At 41.2% G+C, this 25,834-nt stretch overlaps 1 protein-coding gene and 1 long non-coding RNA gene across 5 annotated transcripts in view; one reads left to right on the top strand and one right to left on the bottom strand.

Annotated features, from left to right (window-relative positions):
• The window catches only part of LOC138931170 (uncharacterized), an 854,662-nt gene extending 836,046 nt beyond the window's left edge, over window positions 1-18,616 (bottom strand). The window contains exons 1-2 of one of the 2 annotated variants that reach the window (XR_011446431.1): window positions 17,630-18,616; window positions 15,004-15,079 (exon numbers count right to left, since the gene is read on the bottom strand). This is a non-coding gene — a long non-coding RNA (uncharacterized lncRNA). The remainder of the gene's footprint in view (window positions 1-15,003; window positions 15,080-17,629) is intronic. The other variant, XR_011446432.1, reaches the window with a different exon arrangement.
• Window positions 18,426-22,113, top strand: C1GALT1C1 (C1GALT1 specific chaperone 1). Of its 3 annotated transcripts, none has more exons than XR_011446430.1 (2): window positions 18,426-18,567; window positions 19,201-19,323. XR_011446430.1 is itself a non-coding variant. In XM_070292065.1 (2 exons), the coding sequence occupies exon 2, from the start codon at window positions 20,880-20,882 to the stop codon at window positions 21,834-21,836; it is 957 nt and encodes a 318-aa protein (XP_070148166.1). In that variant the 5' UTR covers window positions 18,479-18,567; window positions 20,875-20,879; the 3' UTR covers window positions 21,837-22,113. The 3 variants fall into 3 exon arrangements, 2 of the variants coding, with proteins under 2 accessions (XP_070148166.1, XP_070148165.1); XM_070292065.1 differs by lacking the exon at window positions 19,201-19,323 and adding an exon at window positions 20,875-22,113 and having other exon boundaries at window positions 18,479-18,567; XM_070292064.1 differs by lacking the exon at window positions 18,426-18,567 and adding an exon at window positions 20,875-22,113 and having other exon boundaries at window positions 19,241-19,323.
• The last annotated feature ends 3,721 nt before the right edge of the window (window positions 22,114-25,834 follow it).

Raw genomic sequence — 25,834 nt, 5'->3', positions numbered from 1 at the left:
CTCAATATGCCAGCAAATTTGGAAAACTCAGCAGTGGCCACAGGACTGGAAAAGATCAGTTTTCATTCCAATCCCAAAGAAAGGCAATGCCAAAGAATGCTCAAACTACTGCACAATTGCACTCATCTCACATGCTAGTAAAGTAATGCTCAAAATTCTCCAAGCCAGGCTTCAGCAATACGTGAACTATGAACTTCCAGATGTTCAAGCTAGTTTTAGAAAAGGCAGAGGAACCAGAGATCAAACTGTCCACATCCGCTGGATCATTGAAAAAGCAAGAGTTCCAGAAAAACATCTATTTCTGCTTTATTGACTATGCCAAAACCTTTGACTGTGAGGATCACCACAAACTGGAAAATTCTTCAAGAGACGGGAATACCAGATGACCTGACCTGCCTCTTGAGAAACCGGTATGCAGGTCAGGAAGCAACAGTTAGAACTGGACATGGAACAACAGACTGGTTCCAAATAGGAAAAGGAGTACGTCAAGGCTGTATATTGTCACCCTGTTTATTTAACTTATATGCAGAGTATATCATGAGAAACGCTGGGCTGGAAGAAGCACAAGCTGGGATCAAGACTGCAGGGAGAAATATCAATAACCTCAGATATGCAGATGACCACCACCTTTATGGCAGAAAGTGAGAGGAACTAAAAAGCCTGTTGATGAAGTGAAAGAGGAGAGTGGAAAAGTTGGCTTAAAGCTCAACATTCAGAAAACGAAGATCACGGCATCCGGTCCCATCACTTCATGGCAAATAGATGGGGAAACAGTGGAAACAGTGGCTGACTTTATTTTTCTGGGCTCCAAAATCACTGCGGATGGTGACTGCAGCCATGATATTAAAAGACACTTACTCCTTGGAAGCAAAGTTATGACCAACCTAGACAGCATATTAAAAAGTAGAGACATTACTTTGCCAACAAAGGTCCATTTGTCAAGGCTATGGTTTTTCCAGTAGTCATGTCCATACATGTGAGAGCTGGACTATAAAGAATGCTGAGTGCCAAAGAATTGATGTTTTTGAACTGTGTTGTTGGAGAAGACTCTTGAGAGTCCCTTGGACTGCAAGGAGATCCAACCAGTCCATCCTAAAGGAAATCAGTCCTGAATATTCATTGGAAGGACTGATGCTAAAGCTGAAACTCCAGTACTTTGGCCACCTGATGCAAAGAACTGATTCACTGGAAAAGACCCTGATGCTGGGAAAGATTGAAGGCGGGAGGAGAAGGGGATGACAGAGGATGAGATGGTTGGATGGCATCACTGACTTAATGGACATGAGTTTGAATAAACTCCAGGAGTTGGTGATGGACAGGGAAGCCTGGCGTGCTGCAGTCCATGGGGTCACAAAGAGTCAGACACGACTGAGCAACTGAACCGAACATACTATAAAGTTTAATCTATAAATTAGGTGCAGTAAGAGATTTATAATAATAATAATAAAATAGAACAATTATAACGATATAGTACAGTGAAAATTATGTGAATGTAGTCTCTGTCACAATATATTCTATGGTATTATACTCACCCTTCTTGAGATAATATGAGATGATAAAATGCCTATGTGACGAGATGAAGTGAGGTGAATGATGCAGGCATTGTGACATAGCATTAGGCTACTACTGCCTTTCTGATGATATGCCAGGAGGACCATCTGCTTTGGGTGATCCTGGATCATCGAGCCATGATGATACTGATGGATGGATGTCAGGAGCAGACAAAGTCACTGGTTGGGAATTCCAGGGTGGATGTAGCTGGAGGGCTTGAGGTTTCATCACATTACTCAGAATGGTTTGCAATTTAAAACTTAAGATTTAATTCTAGAATTTTCCATTTAATATTTTCAGATGACAGTTAACTAGGGGTAACAGAAACTATGGAATGTGAAACTGCAGATATGAGGGACTACTGTAATACATAAGAGGGTTGTGCTGCTGTATTGTGAATTACGTGGTGCTTTACAGCACACCTCAATGCATGGAAATTTTGAGAATAGTAATCAACTTATCCTAACTGACTTAGCCATGATCAACTTATCCTAACACAAGAGTCTTAAGAGTTAGGTAGCAAGTGCTCCATCAGATTTTAAGAGCCCACCAATTTTTCAACTTTTGGCTTCCAAGATTCTCATTAGCAATAGCCCTTATCTACACAAAACAAGACAAATATGTGCACCTTAACACACCAGCAGTAACCAAGAGATGTTACTGTGGCCTGCCAGGAGAAGACCTGGTACACACTACCACCAGTTTCCAATGTGGAACCTGGGATTGGAGAAAGGACTGAACCAGTAGACTCAAGAAGTGGAGACTGAAGACTGAGATTCGAAACAAATGGGGAACTACTGACAGAATCGCCAGCAGTTCTCAAAGTGGAATCTGGAGACTGAACTAAGGGCTAAGGTTTTTCAATCAAATAGGAAACTGTGGTCTAACTACAAGAAGGTCCTAACGTGGAACTGCAGAAAGCCAATTAGATCAAGCTTTCAAGGCAAAGAGAGCGGAACTCTGAACCAACAGGAACTTACCCACAACCCTAGGAAATGGTAAAAAAGACAGAGAATTCAAAGAGTTTGCAGGGCATCACACCTTTGTTTCTCCTTGACCCGAAAGCCATCAGAAGTCTCCTTCAGTTTCACTTCTGCCACCAGTATGTTAAATAACAAAATTCAGCTGGGTATATTTTAAACCTCTTGTTAGCTTTATTCAACAATTCATGAATCAGGCAACATCCCATATACCAAACAGGAAAGAGCTCTGAGGAGCTGTACAAAATGGAAGACTTTTACAGGTAGGAGGAGGCAGAACAAGGAAGTTATTCTAGCAAAGAGCTGATTGTTTAAGGCAAGGTCACCTTCCTCTGGGGAACAGCAGGGGCCTATCAGGCAAATTACCTCCTTAGTGCTGACCAGGAAATTCCAGACTAACTGGTTAAGATTACATTCCTGGGAGAGGTTGGAACTGTAATTAAGTTTCATATTAAGTCTCCATTTGTGATATGGGCTTAGCACAAGTGACTCCATTTGGGGCCTTATCTCTTTTTTAACATACAATTTCCATAAAAAATTGTTTACACTGTTTACAATAGCCAAGACATGGAAGCAACCTAAATGTCTATCAACAGAGGAATGGATAAAGATGTAGTACATATATACGATGGAATACTACTCAGCCATTAAAAAGAATGAGACAATGCCATTTGCAGCAACATGGATGGACCTAGGGATTGTCATACTGAGTGAAGTAACTCAGACAGAGAAGGAGAAATATCGTATAACATCCCTTATATGTGAAACCTAAAAAAAAAGATACAAATGAAATTACTTATAAACAGAGACTCACAAACTTGGAGGACAAACTATGGTTACCAGGGCAGTAGGGCAGGGGGAGGTTGGGGGAAAGGGATAGTTAGGGAGTTTGGGATGGACATGTACACACTGCTATATTTAAAATGGATAACAGATGCATGATACAGGATGCTTGGGGCTGGTGCACTGGGATGACCCAGAGGGATGGTACGGGGAGGGAGGTGGGAGGGGGGTTCAGGACGGGGAACACGTGTACACCCGTGGTGGATTCATGTTGATGTATGGCAAAACCAATACAATACTGTAAAGTCATTAGCCTCCAATTAAAATAAATAAATTTATACTTAAAAAAAATAAAATGGATAACCAACAAAGACCTACTGTAGAGCACAAGGAACTCTGCTCAATGTCATGTGGCAGACTTGATGGGAGAGGAGTTTTGTGGAGAATGGATACATGTATATATATATATGTATATATATGGCTGAGTACCATTGCTGTTCACCGTCTATTAGAACATTGTTAATCAGTTACAACCCAATACAAAATAAAGTTTTAAAAAACTGTATGCAAAAGCTTTTAAGTTTAATTAGGTCCCATTCGTTTATTTTTGCTTTTATTTCCAATACTCTGGGAGGTGGGTCATAGAGGATCCTGCTGTGATTTATGTCGGAGAGTGTTTTGCCTATGTTTTCCTCTAGGAATCGTCAGTCCAGGTTTGATGCATGAGACAGGGTGCTTGGGGCTGGTGCACTGGGATGACCCAGAGGGATGGGATGGGGAGGGAGGTGTGAGGGGGGCTCAGGATAGGGAACACATGTACACTTATGGCAGATTCATGTTAATATATGGCAAAACCACTACAATATTATAAAGTAATTAGCCTCCAATAAAAATAAATTTATATTTTAAAAAACAATATGAATATATATCTATATATGTATACAGAAACATCCTTGGGATATATACACCAAAATAATAAGGGTTCATTCCAGGTGGAATTTTAGATGATTTTGCTTTTCTGCTTTGGACCTTTCTATTTTATCTTCTGAATTTTTGTTATGACTATTCCTGCTGCCCAGGAGTAAAGTCATCTTGATGGGCATATAATCTATTTTATCACACAGGGTCCCATGCTTAGAAGAGTTCATGTTTGGCTTCATATTCTGTTGTCACTATTTTGAAATTCTGAATAATTCAGGAACAAGGGACCCCATGTTTTCATTTTGCACTGAGTCCTACAAATTACATAGGTGGAGTATAGCTTGCCTCTTCAGTTCTCACCCAGAAATCTATTGCTCTACAACTATCACGGGTGGATGCGCAGGCATAGGAGGGTCGAGAGGAGCTACTCCACATCCAAGGTCAAGAGGGGTGGCCATAAGGAGATACCCCTCGTCCAAGGTAAGGAGCAGCAGCTGCACTTTGCTGGAGCAGCCGTGAAGAGATACCCCATGTCCAAGGTAAGAGGAACCCAAGTAAGACGGTAGGTGTTGCAAGAGGTCATAAGAGGGCAGACACACTGAAACCATACTCACAGAAAACTAGCCAATCTGATCACACGGACCACAGCCTGTTTAACTCAATGAAACTAAGCCATGCCATGTGGGGCCACCCAGGACGGGTGGGTCATGGTGGAGACGTCTGACAAAATGTGGTCCACTTGAGAAGGGAATGGCAAACCACTTCAGTATTCTTGCCTTGAGAACCCCATGAACAGTATCAAAAGGCAAAATGATAGGATACTGAAAGAGGAACCCTGCAGGTCAGTAGGTACCCAATATGTTACTGGAGATCACTGGAGAAATAACTCCAGAAAGAATGAAGGGATGGAGCCAAAGCAAAAACAATATGCAGTTGTGGATGTGACTGGTGATAGAAGCAAGGTCTGATGCTGTAAAGAGCAATATTGCATAGGAACCTGGAATGCCAGGTCCATGAATCAAGGCAAATTGGAAGTGGTCAAACAGATGGCAAGAGTGAATGTCGACATTTTAGGAATCAGGGAACTAAAATGGACTGGAATGGGTGAATTTAGCTCAGATGACCATTATATCTACTACTGTGGGCACGAATCCCTTAGAAGAAATGGAGTAGCCATCATGGTCAACAGAAAAGTCTGAAATGCAGTACTTGGATGCAATCTCAAAAATAACAGAATGATCTCTGTTCGTTTCCAAGGCAAACCATTCAATATCACAGTAATCCAAGTCTATGCCCCAACCAGTAACACTGAAGAAGCTGAAGTTGAACAGTTCTATGAAGACCAACAAGACCTTTTAGAACTAACACCAAAAAAAGATGTCCTTTTCATTATAGGGGACTGGAATGCAAAAGTAGGAAGTCAAGACATACCTGGAGTAACAGGCAAATTTGGCCTTGGAATATGGAATGAAGCAGGGCAAAGGCTAATCCAGTTTTGTCAAGAGAATACACTGGTCATAGCAAACACCCTCTTCCAACAACACAAGAGAAGACTCTACATATGGACATCACCAGATGGTCAACACCGAAATCAGATTGATTATATTCTTTGCAGCCAAAGATGGAGAAGCTCTTTACAGTCAGCAAAAACAAGACCAGGAGCAGACTGTGGCTGAGTTAATGAACTCCTTATTTCCAAATTCAGACTTAAATTGAAGAAAGTAGGGAAAACCACTAGATCATTCAGGTATGACCTAAATCAAATCCCTTATGATTATACAGTGGAAGTGAGAAATAGATTTAAGGGACTAGGTCTGATAGATAGAGTGCCTGATGAACTATGGATGGAGGTTTGGGACATTGAACAGGAGACAGGGATCAAGACCATCCCCATGGAAAAGAAATGCAAAAAAGCAAAATGGCTGTCTGGGGAGGCCTTACAAACAGCTGTGAAAAGAAGAGAGGCGAAAAGCAAAGGAGAAAAGGAAAGATATAAGCATCTGAATGCAGAGTTCCAAAGAATAGCAAGAAGAGATAAGAAAGCCTTCTTCAGCGATCAATGCAAAGAAATAGAGGAAAAAAACAGAATGGGAAAGACTAGAGATCTCTTCAAGAAAGTTAGAGATACCGAGGAAGCATTTCATGCAAAGATGGGCTCGATAAAGGAAATAAATGGTACGGACCTAACAGAAGCAGAAGATATTAAGAAGAGGTGGCAAGAATACACAGAAGAACTGTACAAAAAAGATCTTCACGACCAAGATAATCATGATAGTGTGATCACTCACACTCACCTAGAGGCAGACATCCTGGAATATGAAGTCAAGTGGGCCTTAGGAAGCATCACTACGAACAAAGCTAATGGAGGTGATGGAATTCCAGTTGAGCTCTTTCAAATCCTGAAAGATGACGCTGTGAAAGTGCTGCACTCAATATGCCAGCAAATTTGGAAAACTCAGCAGTGGCCACAGGACTGGAAATGGTCAGTTTTCATTCCAATCCCAAAGATAGGCAATGCAAAAGAATGCTCAAACTACCACACAATTGCACTCATCTCACACGCTAGTAAAGTAATGCTCAAAATTCTCCAAGCCAGGCTTCAGCAATACGTGAACTGTGAACTTCCAGATGTTCAAGCTGGTTTTAAAAAAGGCAGAGGAACCAGAGATCAAATTGTCCACATCCACTGGATCATGGAAAAAGCAAGACAGTTCCAGAAAAACATCTATTTCTGCTTTCTTGACTATGCCAAAGCCTTTGACTGTGTGGATCACAATAAACTGTGGAAAATTCTGAAAGAGATGGGAACACCAGACGACCTAACCTGCCTCTTGAGAAACCTGTTGTCAGGAAGCAACAGTTGGAACTGGACATGGAACAACAGACTGGTTCCAAATAGGAAAAGGAGTACGTCAAGGCTGTATATTGTCACCCTGCTTATTTAACTTCTTTGCAGAGTATATCATGAGAAACGCTGGGCTGAAAGAAGCACAAGCTGGAATCAAGATTGCCGGGAGAAATATCAATAACCTCAGATATGCAGATGACACCACCCTTATGGCAGAAAATGAAGAGGAACTAAAAAGCCTCTTGAAAATGTGAAAGAGGAAAGTGAAAAAGTTGGCTTAAAGCTCCACATTCAGAAAACTAAGATCATGGCATCCGGTCCCACCACTTCATGGCAAATAGATGGGGAAACAGTGGCAGACTTTATATTCTGGGGCTCCAAAATCACTGCAGATGGTGATTACAGCCATGAAATTAAAAGACACTTACTCCTTGGAAGGAAAGTTATGACCAACCTAGATAGCATATTCAAAAGCAGAGACATTACTTTGCCAACAAAGGTCCATCTAGTCAAGGCTATCGGAGAAGGCAATGGCAACCCACTCCAGTGTTCTTGCCTGGAGAATCCCAGGGACGGAGGAGGCTGGTGGGCTGCTGTCTATGGGGTCACACAGAGTCGGACATGACTGAAGTGACTTAGCAGTAGCAGCAGTAGCAGTCAAGGCTATGGTTTTTCCAGTAGTCATTTATGGATGTGAGAGTTGGACTGTGAAGAAAGTTGAGCACCGAAGAATTGATGCTTTTGAACTGTGGTGTTAGAAAAGACTCTTGAGAGTCCTTTGGACTGCAAGGAGATCCAACCAATCCATCCTAAAGAAGACCAGTCCTGGGTATTCTTTGGAAGGCATGATGCTAAAGCTGAAACTCCAGTACTTTGGCCACCTCATGCGAAGAGCTGACTCACTGGAAAAGACTCTGATGCTCGGAGGGACTGGAGGCAGGAGGAGAAGGGGACGACAGAGGATGAGATGGCTGGATGGCATCACCGACTCAATGGACAAGAGTTTGTGTGAACTCCAGGAGTTTGTGATGGACAGGGAGGCCTGGCGTACTGCAATTCATGGGGTCGCAAAGACCTGGACACGACTGAGCAACTGAAATGAACTGACCACTATCACCATGCAGAACTTGCTACTCTCATTTTTGTTTCAAGTAGAAGGGTAAAACTTCTTAATAAGGAGGGTTTTGAGCTATTTTTTTCACTGTCAGCAAGGCTGTCAATTCTCTCCCTGAAGGGAAGGCAAAGCCTCTGAAGGCAGAAAATGTTTTCTTCTCTATTAGATTTTAGTTTAACATGCTCTCCTGGCCTCTGACAGGATGGATTGTAGGTGTCCATAATAGAACAGTAACTTCTAAAATGCCAATCCTAACAGGAGGAAAAAAATCTATTCTCCTGTGATCTACAATCAATCCCAGCCACTACTCTAGCATCAAATGCATATATGTACATTTACATACATGAATTATTAAGTCATTCTATAATGAGCATTCTTGCCTACAGCCTTGCCAAGCAAGGCTTTCATAATATCCCTAAGTAGTTTAGCAACAATTCAGAGCAACAACTAAAGCCGTCTTCTTAGCTACCAGTGAACATACTCATGCCCATATTGGTGATTTTCTATAGTTCATTTACATCAACTAAGCTTTTTATTGTCAGGAAGTTTCATGTAATTCTCCACTTGGAGATTTCACTGTTTATTTCTTTTGTAAAGATTATTTTTTTAACCAGGCACCCCTAATTCCAAAGAAATCATATTTTCTAAATGTCAAAATAATGTCCTTTACCTCCTTTATCTCTATGGTTTGTTTCCTATCTCTACAGTAATATCCACTTAGATGACAGAAAGTCACAGTCCTAATGTGACTCAATCCCCTTAAAACCAGTGTTCTCAGGAATTCCTCAGTTGTCCAGTAGTTAGGACTCAGCACTTTCACTACCATGGCCCAGGGTTCATCCCTGGTCAGGGAACCAAGATCCTGCAAGCTTTGTGGCATGGCCAAAAACAAAACAAACAAAAAAGCAAAAACTAAAAAATAAACAAAAAGCCCAAAACAGTGGATATAACATCTTGTCAGAAATGTCTGGAGGTTAATTTATATTATATCCATCAAATGTCTTATCTGCATGCTTTTTAATCCTTCAAATAAATCCACTTACCTAGATGAGAATTATAAAAATCACCACATTTCTTCTAAGGAGTTCTTTTGGTTTAAATATCCTCTACTAGCTTTACTGACATGGCATCAAACTCCCCGGTATTTTAGTGACCTCCACTGTCTCATAATTGTCACATAAACAGAAAACTTCTGGGACTTTCCTGGTGGCCCAGTGACTAAGACTCCATAGTCCCGATGCAGGGGCCTGGGTTTGATCAGGGAACTAGATCCCACTGTCACAAGTAAAGAGTTCACATGCTGCAATTAAGACACGGCACAGCCAAATAAATAAATATTTTTCAAAATTTAACATAAAAAAACAAGAAACTTCTAATTATGGATACTTCAAACACACACAAAAGTATAGAGAATAGTGCAATGAAGTTCCAGGTATCTACTACAGTTTCAGCAATTACATTCTGCCTATTTTAATCATCACTTCTTAAGTTTGTTTCTCGATTTGGAGCAAACTTTGAACATTAGATTCTAGCTAGGAATACAGCCAAATTCATATTCTCACTTGAAACAAAGCTGTCACCTAAGTAGCAGTTATCTAGTTAAAATCTAAAACCATCCCCACTCCCAGATTTTCCATCTCTACCCAACCTGCTTTCTAACTCCCTCTCCTCCCGCCCCTGAGCTTCAACTAGCACTTGTCCCAGCTAACTGGTCTAATCCTTTCAACTACTTAAATGTGGGACAGGAGGACTTTGCTTAGCATACTGCAGAAGAGACAAAACTGCCCTCTTACCATTGCATCCCAGGGCAATTTCATTTCAATTCTTTAACTTCTGTAGAAGTGAACAAATAATAGCATTTGAATAAAACTTATTTTTCAGACCTTTTGTTCAAAGATCTGTGTAAATGCATGCCCATGTCTATCCATGTGAAAGTGGATATTAGACAAAGAAGGCAAGAGCAAGGCTCAGAGGGAATGAGATGGAGGATTAAGTTATGGATCACAGGAAAGGAAGCAATGATTCTAGGCTCCCTCTGGGAGATTTTATCTCCTTTAACGTTCCCAGCAACTTCAGGTATCATCTAATTCCCATTTTACATATGAGGAAACTGAAGAAATTCAAACTTCAGAAGTTCTATGGCTCAAGACACCTAGTTTGAGAATGCTGCAGGCGGAACTGAGTCTGATTTGACTCCAGAACCATGCCCTTCTTACCTAAATAATAAGGTCAGGAGCACTGGAAATTGACTAGGATCCCCCAGGACAATTCCTTCTGAGGCCCGAGCCTCCAAACAAATGCTGCTATATAATGAGACTTTCTCTCTTCCTCACCAGATGGTCCCCTAAATTAGTTGAAGCCTGTGGGCCTTGAATATAAAACAGACAGATGCATCTCTATTATAATACAGCAGTTTGGCTTCAGTTGCAAGTGTTATGCTTTAAATATAAGAATGTAATTGATTTACAGTATTTTTTAATGATAAGGAGTTTTTGTGCTTGATCAGTCCAGCCCCTGAATGCCTGGCTGCTCTTCGTAACAGATAGAACTATACCTAAGCAGGCCACTGAAAGAAAAAGTTCTATTTCTCTGGGACAGGCCTGAGTAAGAGCACTTTTGCCCACCCATACTGCTGATGCTGCACCTAAGAGACCCACCAGAGGCAGCTCTTGCTCTTCCTCCCTTAGCCAGACTAGGCAAGAGGTGTTTCCTCAATAAGTCCCCAGCTTGCTGGAATAATAACCACCTTGCTCCTTTCTTTGCCACCAGCATTTACCCTAGCCTGCCTGAATCTAGAAGCTGATCCCTCTAGACTAGAGATCTTGCCTCTTCTTCACTGAGTTGAGGGGACAAGAGGCAGCTTTAAAACTTGCTTCTCTTTCACTTACATTTAGGATGCCTCCTTTTTCTGTATGTAAAGGCTCTGCTCATCTACAGCTAACCAAATTCTGCTCTAACTGTGAAACTGAGAAATCAGTCTTTATTCAGACACACGCTTCCTCTACAAAGCACAGCAGTTGGGTGGAGTGGAGCCAGCAGTGCAAAGGCAGGATCCAGGAGGGAGAGGGAAGAAAGCAATTCTGAAAGGGAGTGAGGAACAGCCTCAGGGTGAGGGAAGGCAGGTGTCATCAGAGGGGGAAGCAGGCAGCAGGAAGGAAGATAAATTCACTACTGAGGAGCAATGGAGAGGGACTAAGTACCAAGCACTATGCTAGATGCTTTACACATGCCAAGTGAGAATGGGCTGGAAAACGGGGAGGAATTTATGAATGCCATTACAGTAGTGCAGGCAAGAAGTAATTAGGAACTTAATAGAGTACTGACCGTTTGAATGGGAAAAGAGGACAGAAGCAGGATTCACTGTGAAGGGAGTCTCACAGTGTAGAGCAATTGACTGGGTATAGAGGTCAGGCAGAAGGAAGAAACCAAGAGCTTTGGGTTTTCATGAGTGACTGTGAATATAAGGGGAAATGACTGTCAGGAGACGGATGTACATAAGGTTAGTTCAGTTTGGGGCCTATTTGAGCTTTAAAATTTTTTATTATGCAAATTTCCAAACAGAGAGAAAAGAGAATAGGATACTAAAGTCCTATATACCCATTACCTAGCTCAATAATTATCAATACACAACCAATCTTGTTTCTCATCAATACCCTTACCTATTCTTTCTCTCCCCAACTGAATTATTTTGAAGTAAATCCCAAACATATATCATCCATAAACATTTCAATATGTATTTCTGAAAAATATTCCTAACACAGCCACATATAATCATCTCAACTAAAACAGTAATATTAAATTTTAATGTCATCAAATACTTAGTGTCATCAGTAAGTATTCAAACTTCCTTAATCAGCTCCTTGTTTGATTTATATAGCTAATCGGTTAAAATCAGGATCCAGGGCTTCCTTGGTGGCTCAGTGGTAAAGAATCCGTCTGCCAATGCAAGAGACACGGATTCAATCTCTGATCCAGGAAGTAACTGATCCACAGAGTAACTGAGCCCATGTACCACAGCTACTGAGCCTACACACCCAAGAGCCCACTCTCCACAACAGGAGAAACCACCACAATTAAGAAGCCTGCGTACCACAACCAGAGAGTGGCCCCCACTCTCCACAACTAGAGAAAAGCCCACACAGTAATGAAGACCCAATACAACCAAAATAAGTAAACAAAATTTTTTTTAAAAAATCAGGATCCAGATAAGCAGACCCATTGAACATAAGATTCATAAGATTGTCTCAGACAGACACTTGGAGATATCAAGCAGGCAACTGAAATTTGGGGTCCAAAATTCAAGAGGTAGAGGCCAGAAATATAGATGTGAAAATCATCTTCCCAGAGGGAACAGTTGCAGCTAACTGACTAGATGAAACTATTGAGTAGATATTAAAGGGGAGGAATATAACAATAAAAACGCCCCAAGGATAGAACCCTGGTGGAAGTGAAAGTCACTCAGTCATGCCCAATGCTTTGTGACCCCATGGACTATACAGGCCAGAATACTGGAGTGGGTGCCTTTCCCTTCTCCAGGGGATCTTCCCAACCCAGGGATTGAACCCAGGTCTCTCACATTACAGGCAGATTCTTTACCAGCTGAGCCACAAGGGAAGCCCAAGAATACTGGAGTGGGTAGCCTATCCTTTCTCCAGGGGATCTTCCCAATCCAGGGACCAAACCGGGGTCTCCTGCATTGCAGGTGGGTTCTTTACCTACTGAGCTACGAGGGAAGCCTAAATATTAGAAGAAATAGTGGTTGTATAGCCCATGGAATTCTCCAGGCCAGAATACTGGAGTGGGTAGCCTATCCTTTCTCCAGCGGATCTTCCCGACCCAGGAATCGAACTGGGGTCTCCTGCATTGCAGGCAGATTCTTTACCAAATTTAGCTATGAGGGAAGCTATGAAGAACCCTGGCGAGCAACTAAACTCAGAAGAAGAGAGACTGAGGATGAGAACTGGGAGATGTTGCAAAAACCAGTACTCAAGAAAACAAGCATGACACTCAGAGAGTTGGAGAACTCAGGTTTATTACGCCGGCGGGCCCAGAGGAGTTAACAGGCCAAGCTCTGAGCCCCAAACAAAGGGATTACAGAGTTTTTATAGGCAGACTGTAGTGGGCTACACTAGCTGTTAATAGGCTGGTTTAAACTAAGGGGTTTCACACGCGTGCGCAGGAACAGTGGTCAAGATGGGGAGGGGGACACCATACACAAAGATAAACTCAAAATGGATTAAAGACCTAAATGTAAGACCAGAAGCTATAAAACTCTTAGAGGAAAACATAGGCAGAACACCCGATGACATAAATCAAAGCAAGATCCTCTATGACCCACCTCCTAGAGTAACGGAAATAAAAACAAAAGTAAACAAGTGGGACTTGATTAAACTTAAAAGCTTTTACACACCAAAGTAAACTATAAGCAAGGTGAAAAGACAACCCTCAGAATGGGAGAAAATAATAGCAATTGAAACAGTTGACAAGGGATTGATTTTCAAAATATACAAGCAGTTCATACAACTCAATACCAGAAAAACAAACAACCCAATCAAAAAGTGGGGAAAATACCTAAACAGACATTTCTCTAAAGACGACACAGAGATGGCTAACAAACATATGAAAAGATGCTCAACATCGCTCATTATGAGAGAAATGCAAATCAAAACTCCAATGAGATATCACTTCACACCAGTCAGAATGGCCATCATCAAAAAGTCCACAAACAATAAATGGTGGAGAGGGTGTGGAGAAAAGGGAACACTCTGGCACTGTTGGTGGGAATGTAAATTGATAGAGCCACTATGGAATATGGTATGGAGATTCCTTAGAAAACTAGGAATAAAACCACCATATGACCCAACAATCCCACTCCTAGGCATATACCCTGAGGAAACCAAAACTGAAAATGACACGTGTATCACATTTTTCATTGCAGCACTATTCACAACAGCTAGAACCTGGAAGCAACCTAGATGTCCATTGACAGACGAATGGCTAAGAAAGCTGTGGTACATATACACAATGGAATATTACTCAGCTATTAAAAAGAATGTATTTGAATCAGTTCTAATGAGGCAGATGAAACTAGAGCCTATTATACAGAGTGTAGTAAGTCAGAAAGAAAAATACCAATACAGTAAATGGAATTGAGAAAGATGGCAACAATGACCCTATATGCAAGATAGCAACAGAGACACAGATGTCAAGAACAGTCTTTTGGACTCTGTGGGAGAAGGCGAGGGTGGGATGATTTGAGAGAATAGCATTTAAACATGCACATAATCATATGTGAAATAGATCGTCAGTCCAGGTTCAATGCATGAGACAGGGTGCTCAGGGCTGGTGCACTGGGATGACCCTGGGGGATGGGATGGGGAGGGGGGTGGGGGGGAGGGTCAGGATGGGGAACACATGTACACCCATGGCTGATTCCTGTGAATCTATGGCAAAACCACCACAATACTGTAAAGTAATTAACCTCCAATTAAAAATTTTAAAAATTTAAAAAAAGAAGTTGTGGTACATACACACAATGGAATATTACTCAGTCATAAAAAGGAATGCATTTGAGTCAGTTCTAATGAGGTGGATGAACCTAGAACCTATTAAACAGAGTGAAGTCAGTCAGAAAGAGAAAAATAAATATCGTATTCTAACGCATATATACAGAATCTATAAAAATGGTACTGAATAATTTATTTACAGGGCAACAATGGAGAAATAGACATACAGAATAGACCTATGGACATGAGGAGATGGGAGGAGAGGGTGAAATGTCTGGAAAGAGTAACATGGAAACTTACATTATTATATGTAAAATAGCCAACAGGAATTTGCTGCATGGCTCCAGGAAACTCAAAACAGGTGCTCTGGATCAACCTAGAGGGGTGGGATGGGGAGAGAGATGGGAGGGAGGTTCAGAACAGAGGGGCTATATGTATACCTATGGCTGATTCATGCTGAGGTTTGAGAAAAAACAACAATATTCTGTAAAGCAATTATCCTTCAATTAAAAAGTAAACTTAAAAAAAAAAAATAAACCTCTGGTTGCTTAGCTCCAAAAAGAGAATTAAAAATTAAATGATATTGCAAGCATGAATATGCCTGAAAACACAAATGAGATTCATTTATGGACCAACTATACTCGAATGGAAACAATAATGAATTTGCTCAGACAGGGAATTTGTTTATTAAAGATGAACATCTGTGAAATTCTAGGCAGCAGAGGTTACATATATTACAGGTATTAATTTTGGTAAACACAGAAGACACCTTTAACCCTCCAAAAAGATGTTATGCAGAAAACAATTTACCTTAGATTTCCTCCAATATTTACTATTCCAGTGAACTGTTGTGGAAAATCATGTTAATTTCCCAAAGGCCTTTGGACAGATTTCAAAAATTTGAATGTTTAAATGTAAGTGATTGCCAATTACTAAAAATTAATGACTTCTCATGCTGAATAATGCATGCACTTAGCAGGAGGACTTTAACAACAACACAGTGTTGTCAGTTTTGAATGCAGTCTTGCCTTAGCTGCTGGGCACATGAAGGCAACCAAATTTAAAAGCAACCCTCTCCACCCTGACAAGGTGCAGGTTAGTGTGTTTAGTGAAGTCTTTAGTGCAAGAGAGATAAGCTGTTTATTTTATGCTTAATATTACACTATATGGATGCACTTTAATTAATTCAACCATTGATGGATATTTCCCACTATTATAAACAACAATGCTTTGGACCATATACATTTAGCCTTACATCTGATGCTTTAATTTCTAGGGGAGAGATTACAAGAAGTGGGTTAGCTGGGCCAAAGAACATTTATAAATATTCTTAATTTTAGCAGAAACTACTTGCATGTATTTTTTAAATTAGGACTAAATGAGGAGAGACGTTTTAAAAATGCAATCACCCAACTACAAGTCAACCATCTCACTAATCTCACTTCAAATGCTAAGTATGCTTAAACACTGCTTTAAGTAGAGAACTGGGTTCTTAACCTCTCATTGGCAGTGCTTTTGATGTTGAAAATTCCACGGTTTATTGTTTCAGAGCATCTTGTATCAGTATTTTCAGTTTGGTATTCCCTCCTGTACTAGAAAGAAGCAGTGGTTTAAATTGACTCTGTGCCACTGTCTCTGAATTCTGAGTGCCACTTTTATCTGTCTTTCCTTGGTCCCTTTGTGCAAGGAGAGCTTGATTGTCTGCACTCTCTGAAAGTATTTTTATTGGTATCTTCCCCTCATTCTTTTTCTCCTTCTAATCTTAAAGATCCCTTTATTTGCTGTTCTTCAAATTCAAAAATAACAAATGCTTGTTATGACCAGTGAAACAATGCAAACAAGCAATTGAAGAAATGTATAAAGACAAGGCTAATCATTCACACCTCGACCTCCTGATGTGATCAATATTAACAGGCTGCTGAGGCGCCTTTCACAACTCCCTTTGCTCATTACCAACAGATCAAACATATGTACACATACATAAAATTGTTTGTTTTCTGCAAAGCATAATCACACCATACACATTATTCTGCAACTTGTTTCACTTAACTAAATATGTATGTGTGTGTGTGTGTATAGATATAGGTCATCGCTGGTGGCTCAGTGGGTAAAGTCTGCCTGCAATGCGGGAGGCCCAGGTTCAGTCCCTGGGTTGGGAAGATCCCCTGAAGCAAGAAATGGTAACCCATTCCAATATTCTTGCCTGAGAATTCCATGGACAGAGGAGCCTGGTAGGCTACAGTCCATGGGGTTGCAGTCGGACATATACATACATAGTCGGATATACACACCTCACACACCCACACACACGTGAGGTGGTTGTGGTTTAGTCAATATACATGTATTAATATATATGTGACAATAGACAATATATGTTATTTAACAAAATATAGTGGAGATACTCTGCAGTCTTAAGCTTTTTTCCAGTTCTAAAATTTATTTTTGTATTCCTTTGGAGAACGTGCCACCATGTATCTGTAATGGATTATTTAACGTCTTTCTTCCCAGCTACACTGAGAGTTCCTTAAAGGCAGGGGGATAATTTTATTCACCATTTTATCTTCAGAATTTAGGGTAGTACTGCCAGGATAGTGAGTGCCTAAAATCTATTTGTTCATTGTTTCAGTGCTTCCTGAAACTTTCAGTCCACTTAAACTGGGTCCCTGTCAATATTCAAATATGTGTCTTTAGGAACTCAGGGCTGGGTAAATCACCACTCAAAGTCATTTGGATGGAACCTGGTGACAGTACATTTAAAAAATGTGTAAGATTTTGTGCTTTTTAGCAAAAACCCCTTTATGTCACAAAAATGAATTTTAAGAAAGCTCACGTTTAGCAGAAAGCGAGCTCTACACTTGTAATTAGATTTGAGTTCTAGTTCCTCTTATGCCGTTAATTACTCTGTGATCTTTAGAAAGTTCCTTACCCTTCATTTCCGGTCCTGGTTCCTCATCTGTTGTTTTAACATTCATTAATTCCACAAATATATACTGTCCACGGCGTGCTGGTACTAAGGCTAGTGATACAGGGGTGAGTAGCGTACAGCTAATAGCTAGCGAATGCTTACTCTAGGCTTGGTCTTTTGCTAATAAGAGTCAAAGGCACTATCTCATTTAATCTTCTATGAGATAGCACTACCGTGATACTGTCTGTACTTTACAGAGGGGGGAACGGAGGCATAGCGAGGTGAAGTAACCTTCCCAGCATACCAAATGACGCGGTGAAGACAGTACTGGACTCCGGACAGTGGGGCTTCAGATACTGTTCCAATAACCTTAGCGACTCCTCGCCCTCATAATTTGGTGACTGTTTCAGTGGTCTGCATTTAACTTCAGCCCAGGGGTACTGGATGGAGCACCCTCTTGGTGCAACGTCTCAAGAGTTCGTCAGAGAAACCAATGAGAGACCTGACCCGAGCTCGGTCGGATGGAACGCTCTGCCTCGCTCCGCAGTTTCCACGCCCGGTAGGTGCAGCGGTGGGAGGTGTTGGCGGGTCGTACGTGCACACGCACGCCTCTCTGGGCGTCCCGTTTGGTAGGGGCCAGCGTCCGGGTCACGCCAGCCCGACGCGCTTCTCGGAACTCGGCAGGGGGCGGGGAGAAAAGGCGCGCTCCGTGCGCGCCGGCCCTTCCGACGTCGGTGCGGCGGGAGGCTCCGCCCGACCGAGGGCCTCTTTGCCCCGCCCCCTTCCCGCGCCGTCGTGGCGGCCACTTCCTGGCCCTCCCCACCTTTTGCGAAACCAACGAGAGGACACCGCCTGCATCTAGAGCAGCCCAACCAGGAACGTAACCGAGTGGCGCGCGAACGTGAGAGGAAAGCTCTGCGCGGCTGCGCTTTCCCGCCCCTGAACCGTTCTAGACGCGGGTGAGTGCTGGGGCTTCGGCCCGCACCTGGAGCTGCCCGCGGAGCAGCCCCGGGAACGACCCCGCCCCTCTCCAGGGTAGGCCTGGGCCCTGGCTCACTCCCAGCATGCTCCACGCGAGGTGCCCCGGCAGGTCCAGTGGGAGGAACAGTGAGAGGGAGAGATTGAGCGCCAGCTTCCTAGAGGCGCTCCGTCTGCCCCTCCTTGGGGTCTTGGGTTGACCATGTTCTCCCCCTCACTTCTATTCTCCATTTCATTCTCCTCCCTTTTTCCATACTCCACCCCAACCACCTTCATCTAAAGAGACTCGTATGGAAAACCACTCTGGTAGTTTCTGCCTTGTTTGTCCCCGTGTACAGTTTTAAGTTTCCCTCCCCTCTGCGCCAAAATCCTATCACGCGCATCACATATCATGTGCTACTCCTTAGGAAAATTTGTGCAAATGACTTTAAGTAGTATCCCCATCAAGAAGAATCCTGACATCCATATGCCATTATCAAGCTAAGAAACACTACTGAATTATCATATATTGACCAGAAATAATATGAAATGCCGAAGACCTATATAAAAGAATTCATTTTGCAGTGCATCTGACAATTCTGCTTGTTTCCTGTCAATTCTCTTTTCCTTATTAGAGCTGTGTTTGTTGACCGAGTTCTGTGAGTGACACAGAAAAGCTGTCCTGCCTCTTTCCCCACTCCCCCACCCCTGCTTAAGAATTACGTCTGTCAAGCTATTCCACACCTGGTCCTTCAAAGGTAATGGAAGTCAAAGTCCATTTCCTCTAAAACCAAGGGATGGTGTCCTTGAGGCAGTATGGTGATGTTAGATGCAAGATCTTACATGTCTGTTCATTTATAGGAAAACAGGGTTATTCTGTAACTTGTTTATTATCAATAATATGGATAGAAGCACTGTTGAGGTCATTATTCTGTACTAAAAAAAAAACGTTAAACTGCTGTCAGGATATCTGATTTCTAGTTCATTTCTACTACTAACCGTGACTTTGGGTCAGTTACCTAACCTCTGTGGACCCTGTGTTTCCCTATCTGTAAAATGAGAAAAGCGACATTAAGTATTTTCTAAGCCCACTTTGGACTGCAAGGAGAGCCAACCAGTCCATTCTGAAGGAGATCAGCCCTGGGATTTCTTTGGAAGGAATGATGCTAAAGCTGAAACTCCAGTACTTTGGCCACCTCATGTGAAGAGTTGACTCATTGGAAAAGACTCTGATGCTGGGAGGAATTGGGGGCAGGAGGAGAAGGGGACAACAGAGGATGAGATGGCTGGATGGCATCACTGACTCGATGGACCCGAGTCTGAGTGAGCTCCAGGAGTTGGTGATGGACAGGGAGGCCTGGCATGCTGCGATTCATGGGGTCGCAAAGAGTCTGACAGGACTGAGCAACTGAACTGAACTGAAGCCCACTTTCAACTTTAAGAGACAAAGGGAAAAATCTAAGTAGCTCAGAACATTCCTTGTGGAGATGGAGAGGAGATTGGGAAATTTTCAACAGTTGTATTTAATATTGACTTTCTTTTAATTTCTAATTGAAATCAAAGTGTAGACTTTTTACTTCTCCAAAGAATAAACAGATGCCTTTGGAGGAAATAAAAACGTTCATTAATGGTCCCCAAATAATGTAACTGTTTTCCTTATGGGCTTTTATTACATCAGTTAGTTGAGATACTGTGTTGGAAGTCATTTAGTCTTAGGAACAAGAGGCTAAATATTAACAAATATGGTATCAATTCCAAGAAATTTGCTTTAGATGTACTCAAAACACCTGGTAGCATTAGATTGAGAACAAAAGCCAGCACAGATACCACTGGTGATATAGCAACTGTTAAGTGGTTTTATTTTGTTCAGTTTAAGGTTTTCTTGTAAAAGTCCATTTATAGCTACAGAGGTATTTAAATAATATAATGCAAGCTTGTGAAACAAAATTCCTTTCAAGAGGACGATGGACAGACTACCTCTGTAACATTGGTTTCTGGGGTCAGTGCTTTAATTCAGTACTTGGTTAATTAAATCCCCATAGATGAAGTGCAGAAATAGCCTCGCAGAAAATTCTACAGCTGCGAGGTATTTCTGCAAAGTTCCAGTTTATACCCAGCAGTAATCAGATACCATTGGAAGCAAAAAATTCTTAAGATTCTCTTGTACTAGTTGCAACTGATTCCATGTCAAACCTGGGAGCCTTTTTTTCCTTAACATTAAGAGCCAAATGTAAGTATAGGGGAACTATCAAATCATTAGACTAATACTTTTCTGTTAAGTATCCTAAAGTTCTTTTTCTTCTTTATAGGAAAAATGCTTTCTGAAAGCAGTTCATTTTTGAAGGGTGTAATGCTTGGAAGCATTTTCTGTGCCTTGATCACTATGCTAGGACACATTAAGATTGGTCATGGAAATAGAATGCACCACCATGAGCATCATCATCTCCAAGCTCCTAATAAAGAAGACATCTTGAAAATTTCAGAAGATGAACGCATGGAACTCAGTAAGAGCTTTCGGGTATACTGTATCCTACTTGTCAAACCCAAAGATGTGAGCCTCTGGGCTGCAGTGAAAGAAACTTGGACCAATCACTGTGACAAAGTAGACTTCTTCAGTTCTGAAAATGTTAAAGTGTTTGAGTCAGTTAACATGGAAACAAATGACATGTGGTTAATGATGAGAAAAGCTTACAAATACGCCTTTGATAAATATAGAGACCAATACAACTGGTTCTTCCTTGCACGCCCCACTACGTTTGCTATTATTGAAAACTTAAAGTACTTTTTGTTAAAAAAGGATCCATCACAACCTTTCTATCTAGGTCACACTGTAAAATCTGGAGATCTGGAGTATGTGAGCATGGAAGGAGGAATTGTCTTAAGTATAGAATCAATGAAGAGACTTAACAGCCTTCTCAGTATTCCTGAGAAGTGTCCTGAACAGGGAGGGATGATTTGGAAGATATCTGAAGATAAGCAGCTTGCTGTCTGCCTGAAATATGCCGGAGTGTTTGCAGAAAATGCAGAAGATTCTGAAGGAAAAGATATATTTAACACCAAATCTGTTGGGCTTTTTATTAAAGAGGCAATGACTAATCACCCAAACCAGGTAGTAGAAGGATGTTGTTCAGATATGGCTGTTACTTTTAATGGACTGACACCTAATCAGATGCATGTAATGATGTATGGGGTATACCGTCTTAGGGCATTTGGGCATGTTTTCAATGATGCATTGGTTTTCCTACCTCCAAATGGTTCTGACAATGACTGAGAAGTGAAACAAGAGCGTGTATATGATCGCCGGACAAGACGTGTGTTGTTGTTATTTGTAGTAACAACTGCATATATATCCAACACAGCAGTATGTTTCTTTTTTTGTTTTCTTTTTCAATTTGGTGGCACTGATTTATTCCCACATCGAAGTTTACTAGTACATTTTAAAATAGGGTGGATTTTTTTTTCTTAAAAAATATGATAATTTCAACTGTGTTGGAAAGAAATGTCTTAAGAATAATAATTTTACAAATAAAGGATATATTTATAAGTAATATATGTGATAAATTCTAAATTATGAACATTAAAGTCTGTGTGGCACCTGTTTTTGCTGATTGGTTAAAAATTTAACATGTCTTTTTAGCTTGCTAAGATATCCAAATGAAATCTCTAATTTCAAATCTGTGATTAAAGTGAAACTTTTAGCTATGTGTTTCTGTTACTTCTAATGTTGGTTTATGTTCTAAGCCCTCATAAGTGCCAATGGATTTGTTTTCTCAAAATACACAACCAAGCAACCAAGAGAATGTTCCCAACCCCTGTTAAAGTAAAAGTTGAAATCTGTCCCTGAAATTGAAGATTACTTACAAAGGTTAATAATTTTCCTGGGAGCTAGTTTAGTGGCATTCCTCGGCATATACAATTTCTCTATCCATATACTGAAATTGGAGTGGTGACCATAAAGAATGTAATGTCATTTAACTGCATTGTTTCCCAGTTAATCAAGCTCTCAGCTATGGCTTGAATAAAAATATACCAGTTGAGATTGATTTGCTCCTGCAGAGCAAGTGAGTTCTGCGGAAATATCCTTTGTTGTTGTTTAATTTGTTCTGAGACCCCATGGACTGTAGCCCACTAAGCTCCTCTGTCCATGGGAGTTCCCAGGCAAGAATACTGGAATGGGTTGCCATTTTCTTCTCCAGGGGATCTTCCAACCCAGGGATCAAACCCAAGTTTCCTGCATTACAGGCAGATTCTTTACTGCTGAGCCACCAGGGAAGCCCCTTTGTGCTTAGTCTCACAGTCGTGTCCAACTCTTTGCAACCCCATGGACTGTAGCCCACCAGGCTCCTCTGTCCATGGAATTCTCCAGGCAAGAATAGTGGAGTGGGTTGCCATGCCCTTCTCCAGGGACGCCCCTTTAAATCTCCTTTAAAGAACTCCTTTTGGTAGTCTGGCAGTTTCATTTACTTGGGTTGAATCTGCCCTGGTTTTTGTTTACCTGTTCAAATTTTGAGATTTTTTTTTTGCATGTTCTTGATTGTATCATATGTTGATTGCACCTGTTTGGTGTGGAGGCCTTAGCCTCACCATTCACCTCGGACTACTATGCCATTTGCCTGATTTCACTGGCTACCTAGAAGCTTTAAGGATGGTAGATACAATAACTTCTGTCTTCATAAATTTGTGAAATACTTGGAGCTGATTTGCCCTCTAATTGGGCCTGCACATGCCATATTAAGTCAGATCCATAAGCCTCCACAGGGTGTAAGACCATGACATTTTAGAGATCAATTTTTCTTGTAACTGGCCTCTGATGTTCATAGTCTCCCACAGCTTTTGTAAGCCAGAAAGATAATTTCCTTAAGAGGGCCTTGGGCTACAAATTACCAATCATCAGAGTAGTGTGTAAAGCCCTTTGTTTTGATCTGTACAATCTTCCTCATTGGGGCTCTTGGTTAAGATGAAAGGTTATTAATTTTGAAAAATAATAACCATTTTATCAAGCACTGTAATATGTGGTCTCAGATGTAATTACTACAAATCGTATTCAGTGAGTATAATGATGCACAGTATCTCACGGAGTGTGACACCCAGTTTATAAGTATCACCTTGCCCCCAACACCAATATATTAAAATTTTTTCTAGTGCATTATCACCTTCAATTACATTAGGGTATCAAAATATAGTTGAAATAAATATATTAGAGTGCATTCCATTGTTTGATTTCCTAGTGGGTACTAACAGTTGCTTTTTAAACCAAATTTATGCTCTTGGTTGTATTTTTATATGAGTATTCCTTTATAAAAGGGACTTCCCTGGTAGCTCAGCTGGTAAAGAATCCACCTGCAATGCAGGAGACCCCGGTTCAATTCCTAGGTTGGGAAGATCCGCTGGAGAAGCGATAGGCTACCCACTCCAGTATGCTTGGGCTTCCCTGGTGGCTCAGCTAGTAAAGAATCCACCTGCAATGCGGGAGACCAATCCCTGGGTTGGGAAGATCCCCTGGAGAAGGGAATGGCTACCCACTCCAGTATTCTGGCCTGGATAATTCCTTTATAAAATGTTAGTTGTCTTAAATAATATACTGTCTCTTTGAACATATTTGTACCTAGTCTTGTAGATAAAACTGGAATCAGTAACACAGAAAATTGTGCTACAGAGGTCATGTTTACAGATTTGATCAGCATGCATTCAGTAGTCAAAAACTAACCCTAACTACACTCTTATTGGGAAGAGAGTTGGGAAGAATGGAGGTCTAATGAGAATTGATCATGATTGTGAATATGTTTTACATATGGCTGGCTAATGCCTACTATATTGGACAAAGTTATATTTATCTTTCTCGTTTTCTTGAATGCAGTGGAAACTGCACCTTGACTTTAACTAGGCCCCAGGCCATCTCCTTGCACAAGTTCAGTCACTAGACCTTCTTTGTCAAAACACTGGATTTGGACCAAAATATAGATTAGATCTCTTGGCTTTTTTCTTCATGTAGCTCGAAGATTGCTTGTGTATCAAATCTGATTTATAATGCCCAGATTTTTCTGTAATGCATTTAAACAAACCCATCTATTGGACTTAAAGCAGGGAACACCTGTATTAGAAAAGTTACTGAAAGCACAGTTTAGTAATGATGTACCACTAATTTTCCACTTGTTTAAAATATTCTGTTGCTTTTAGTGCCAGCTCACTTGGATTGATGCATTCACTGCATGTCTGAGTGGTTATGTGAAGAGCCTGTTTATAAAAGTTTAGCTCTTTTGGCATAGAAAAAAAATTCAGAAATTTTTGCCAACCTTCGCACAAAGGAGTCCCCAAAGTCTAATGAAAGAATAACTCAATTCCAATATAATCAAAGGTAAAATACTATATTCAAAGGATAATGGAGGAAATGACTTATTTAGAAAGTATGAAATGGTGAAATGAAATGATGGTGTATATCTGGGGTCTCTAGCATAATAGAAAAGTCCACTTTTATTAGTGTGGAATCTATACATTATACTATTCCTTGCATATATTGAGTATCCATTAGCTCAGCACTAGACCTGGTTATTTTGTGGAAAGCAAGAAGGCCCAAACACATGATTCATACAGGCAGTCAAACAATCATCTTGCATAAGCTTTGCATAAGCAATAAAACAAGCCATTCTTTACTATTAGAATATGGTGGTCCCTTTTTCCCTAAAAATCATTTTGATAAGTGCTGTTTTTCTTAACCCACATAATTCCCATTTCTTTGATAGCTTTCTGTGATTCTGTGCAAGAATGGCCACGCTGGTTTTGCCACTGCTTTGGCAATTTAGTGAAAGACCTGGCAGGAAGAGCAGAGCCTAAAAATAAAACTAAGATTTTCTATGAATGGATGGACGGATGGGAGTGAGAAGCTGCATGTGTTCACTTGTGTCCGACTCTTTGTGACCCCATGGACTGTAGCCTACCAGGCTCCTCTGTCCATGGGATTCTCCAGGCAAGAATACTGGAGTGGGTTGCCATGCCCTTTAGGGATCTTTCCGACCCAAGGATTGAACCCAGGTCTCCTTTGGTGGCTCAGCTGGTGAAGAATCCACGTGCAGTGCAGGAGACCTGGGTTCAATCCCTGGGTTGGGAAGATCCCCTGGAGAAGGGAAAGACTACCCACTCCAGTATTCTGGCCTGGAGAATTCCATGGACTGTATAGTCCATGGGGTGGCAAAGAGTCGGACACCACTCAGCGACTCACTTCACTTCTGCATTGCAGGCAAATTCTTTACCACTGAGCCACCAGGGAAGTCC

The sequence above is a fragment of the Ovis canadensis genome, chromosome X (genome assembly GCF_042477335.2).
Source record: "Ovis canadensis isolate MfBH-ARS-UI-01 breed Bighorn chromosome X, ARS-UI_OviCan_v2, whole genome shotgun sequence".
Classification (NCBI taxonomy): domain Eukaryota; kingdom Metazoa; phylum Chordata; class Mammalia; order Artiodactyla; family Bovidae; genus Ovis; species Ovis canadensis.
This window is presented reverse-complemented; position numbering and strand designations above follow the sequence as displayed.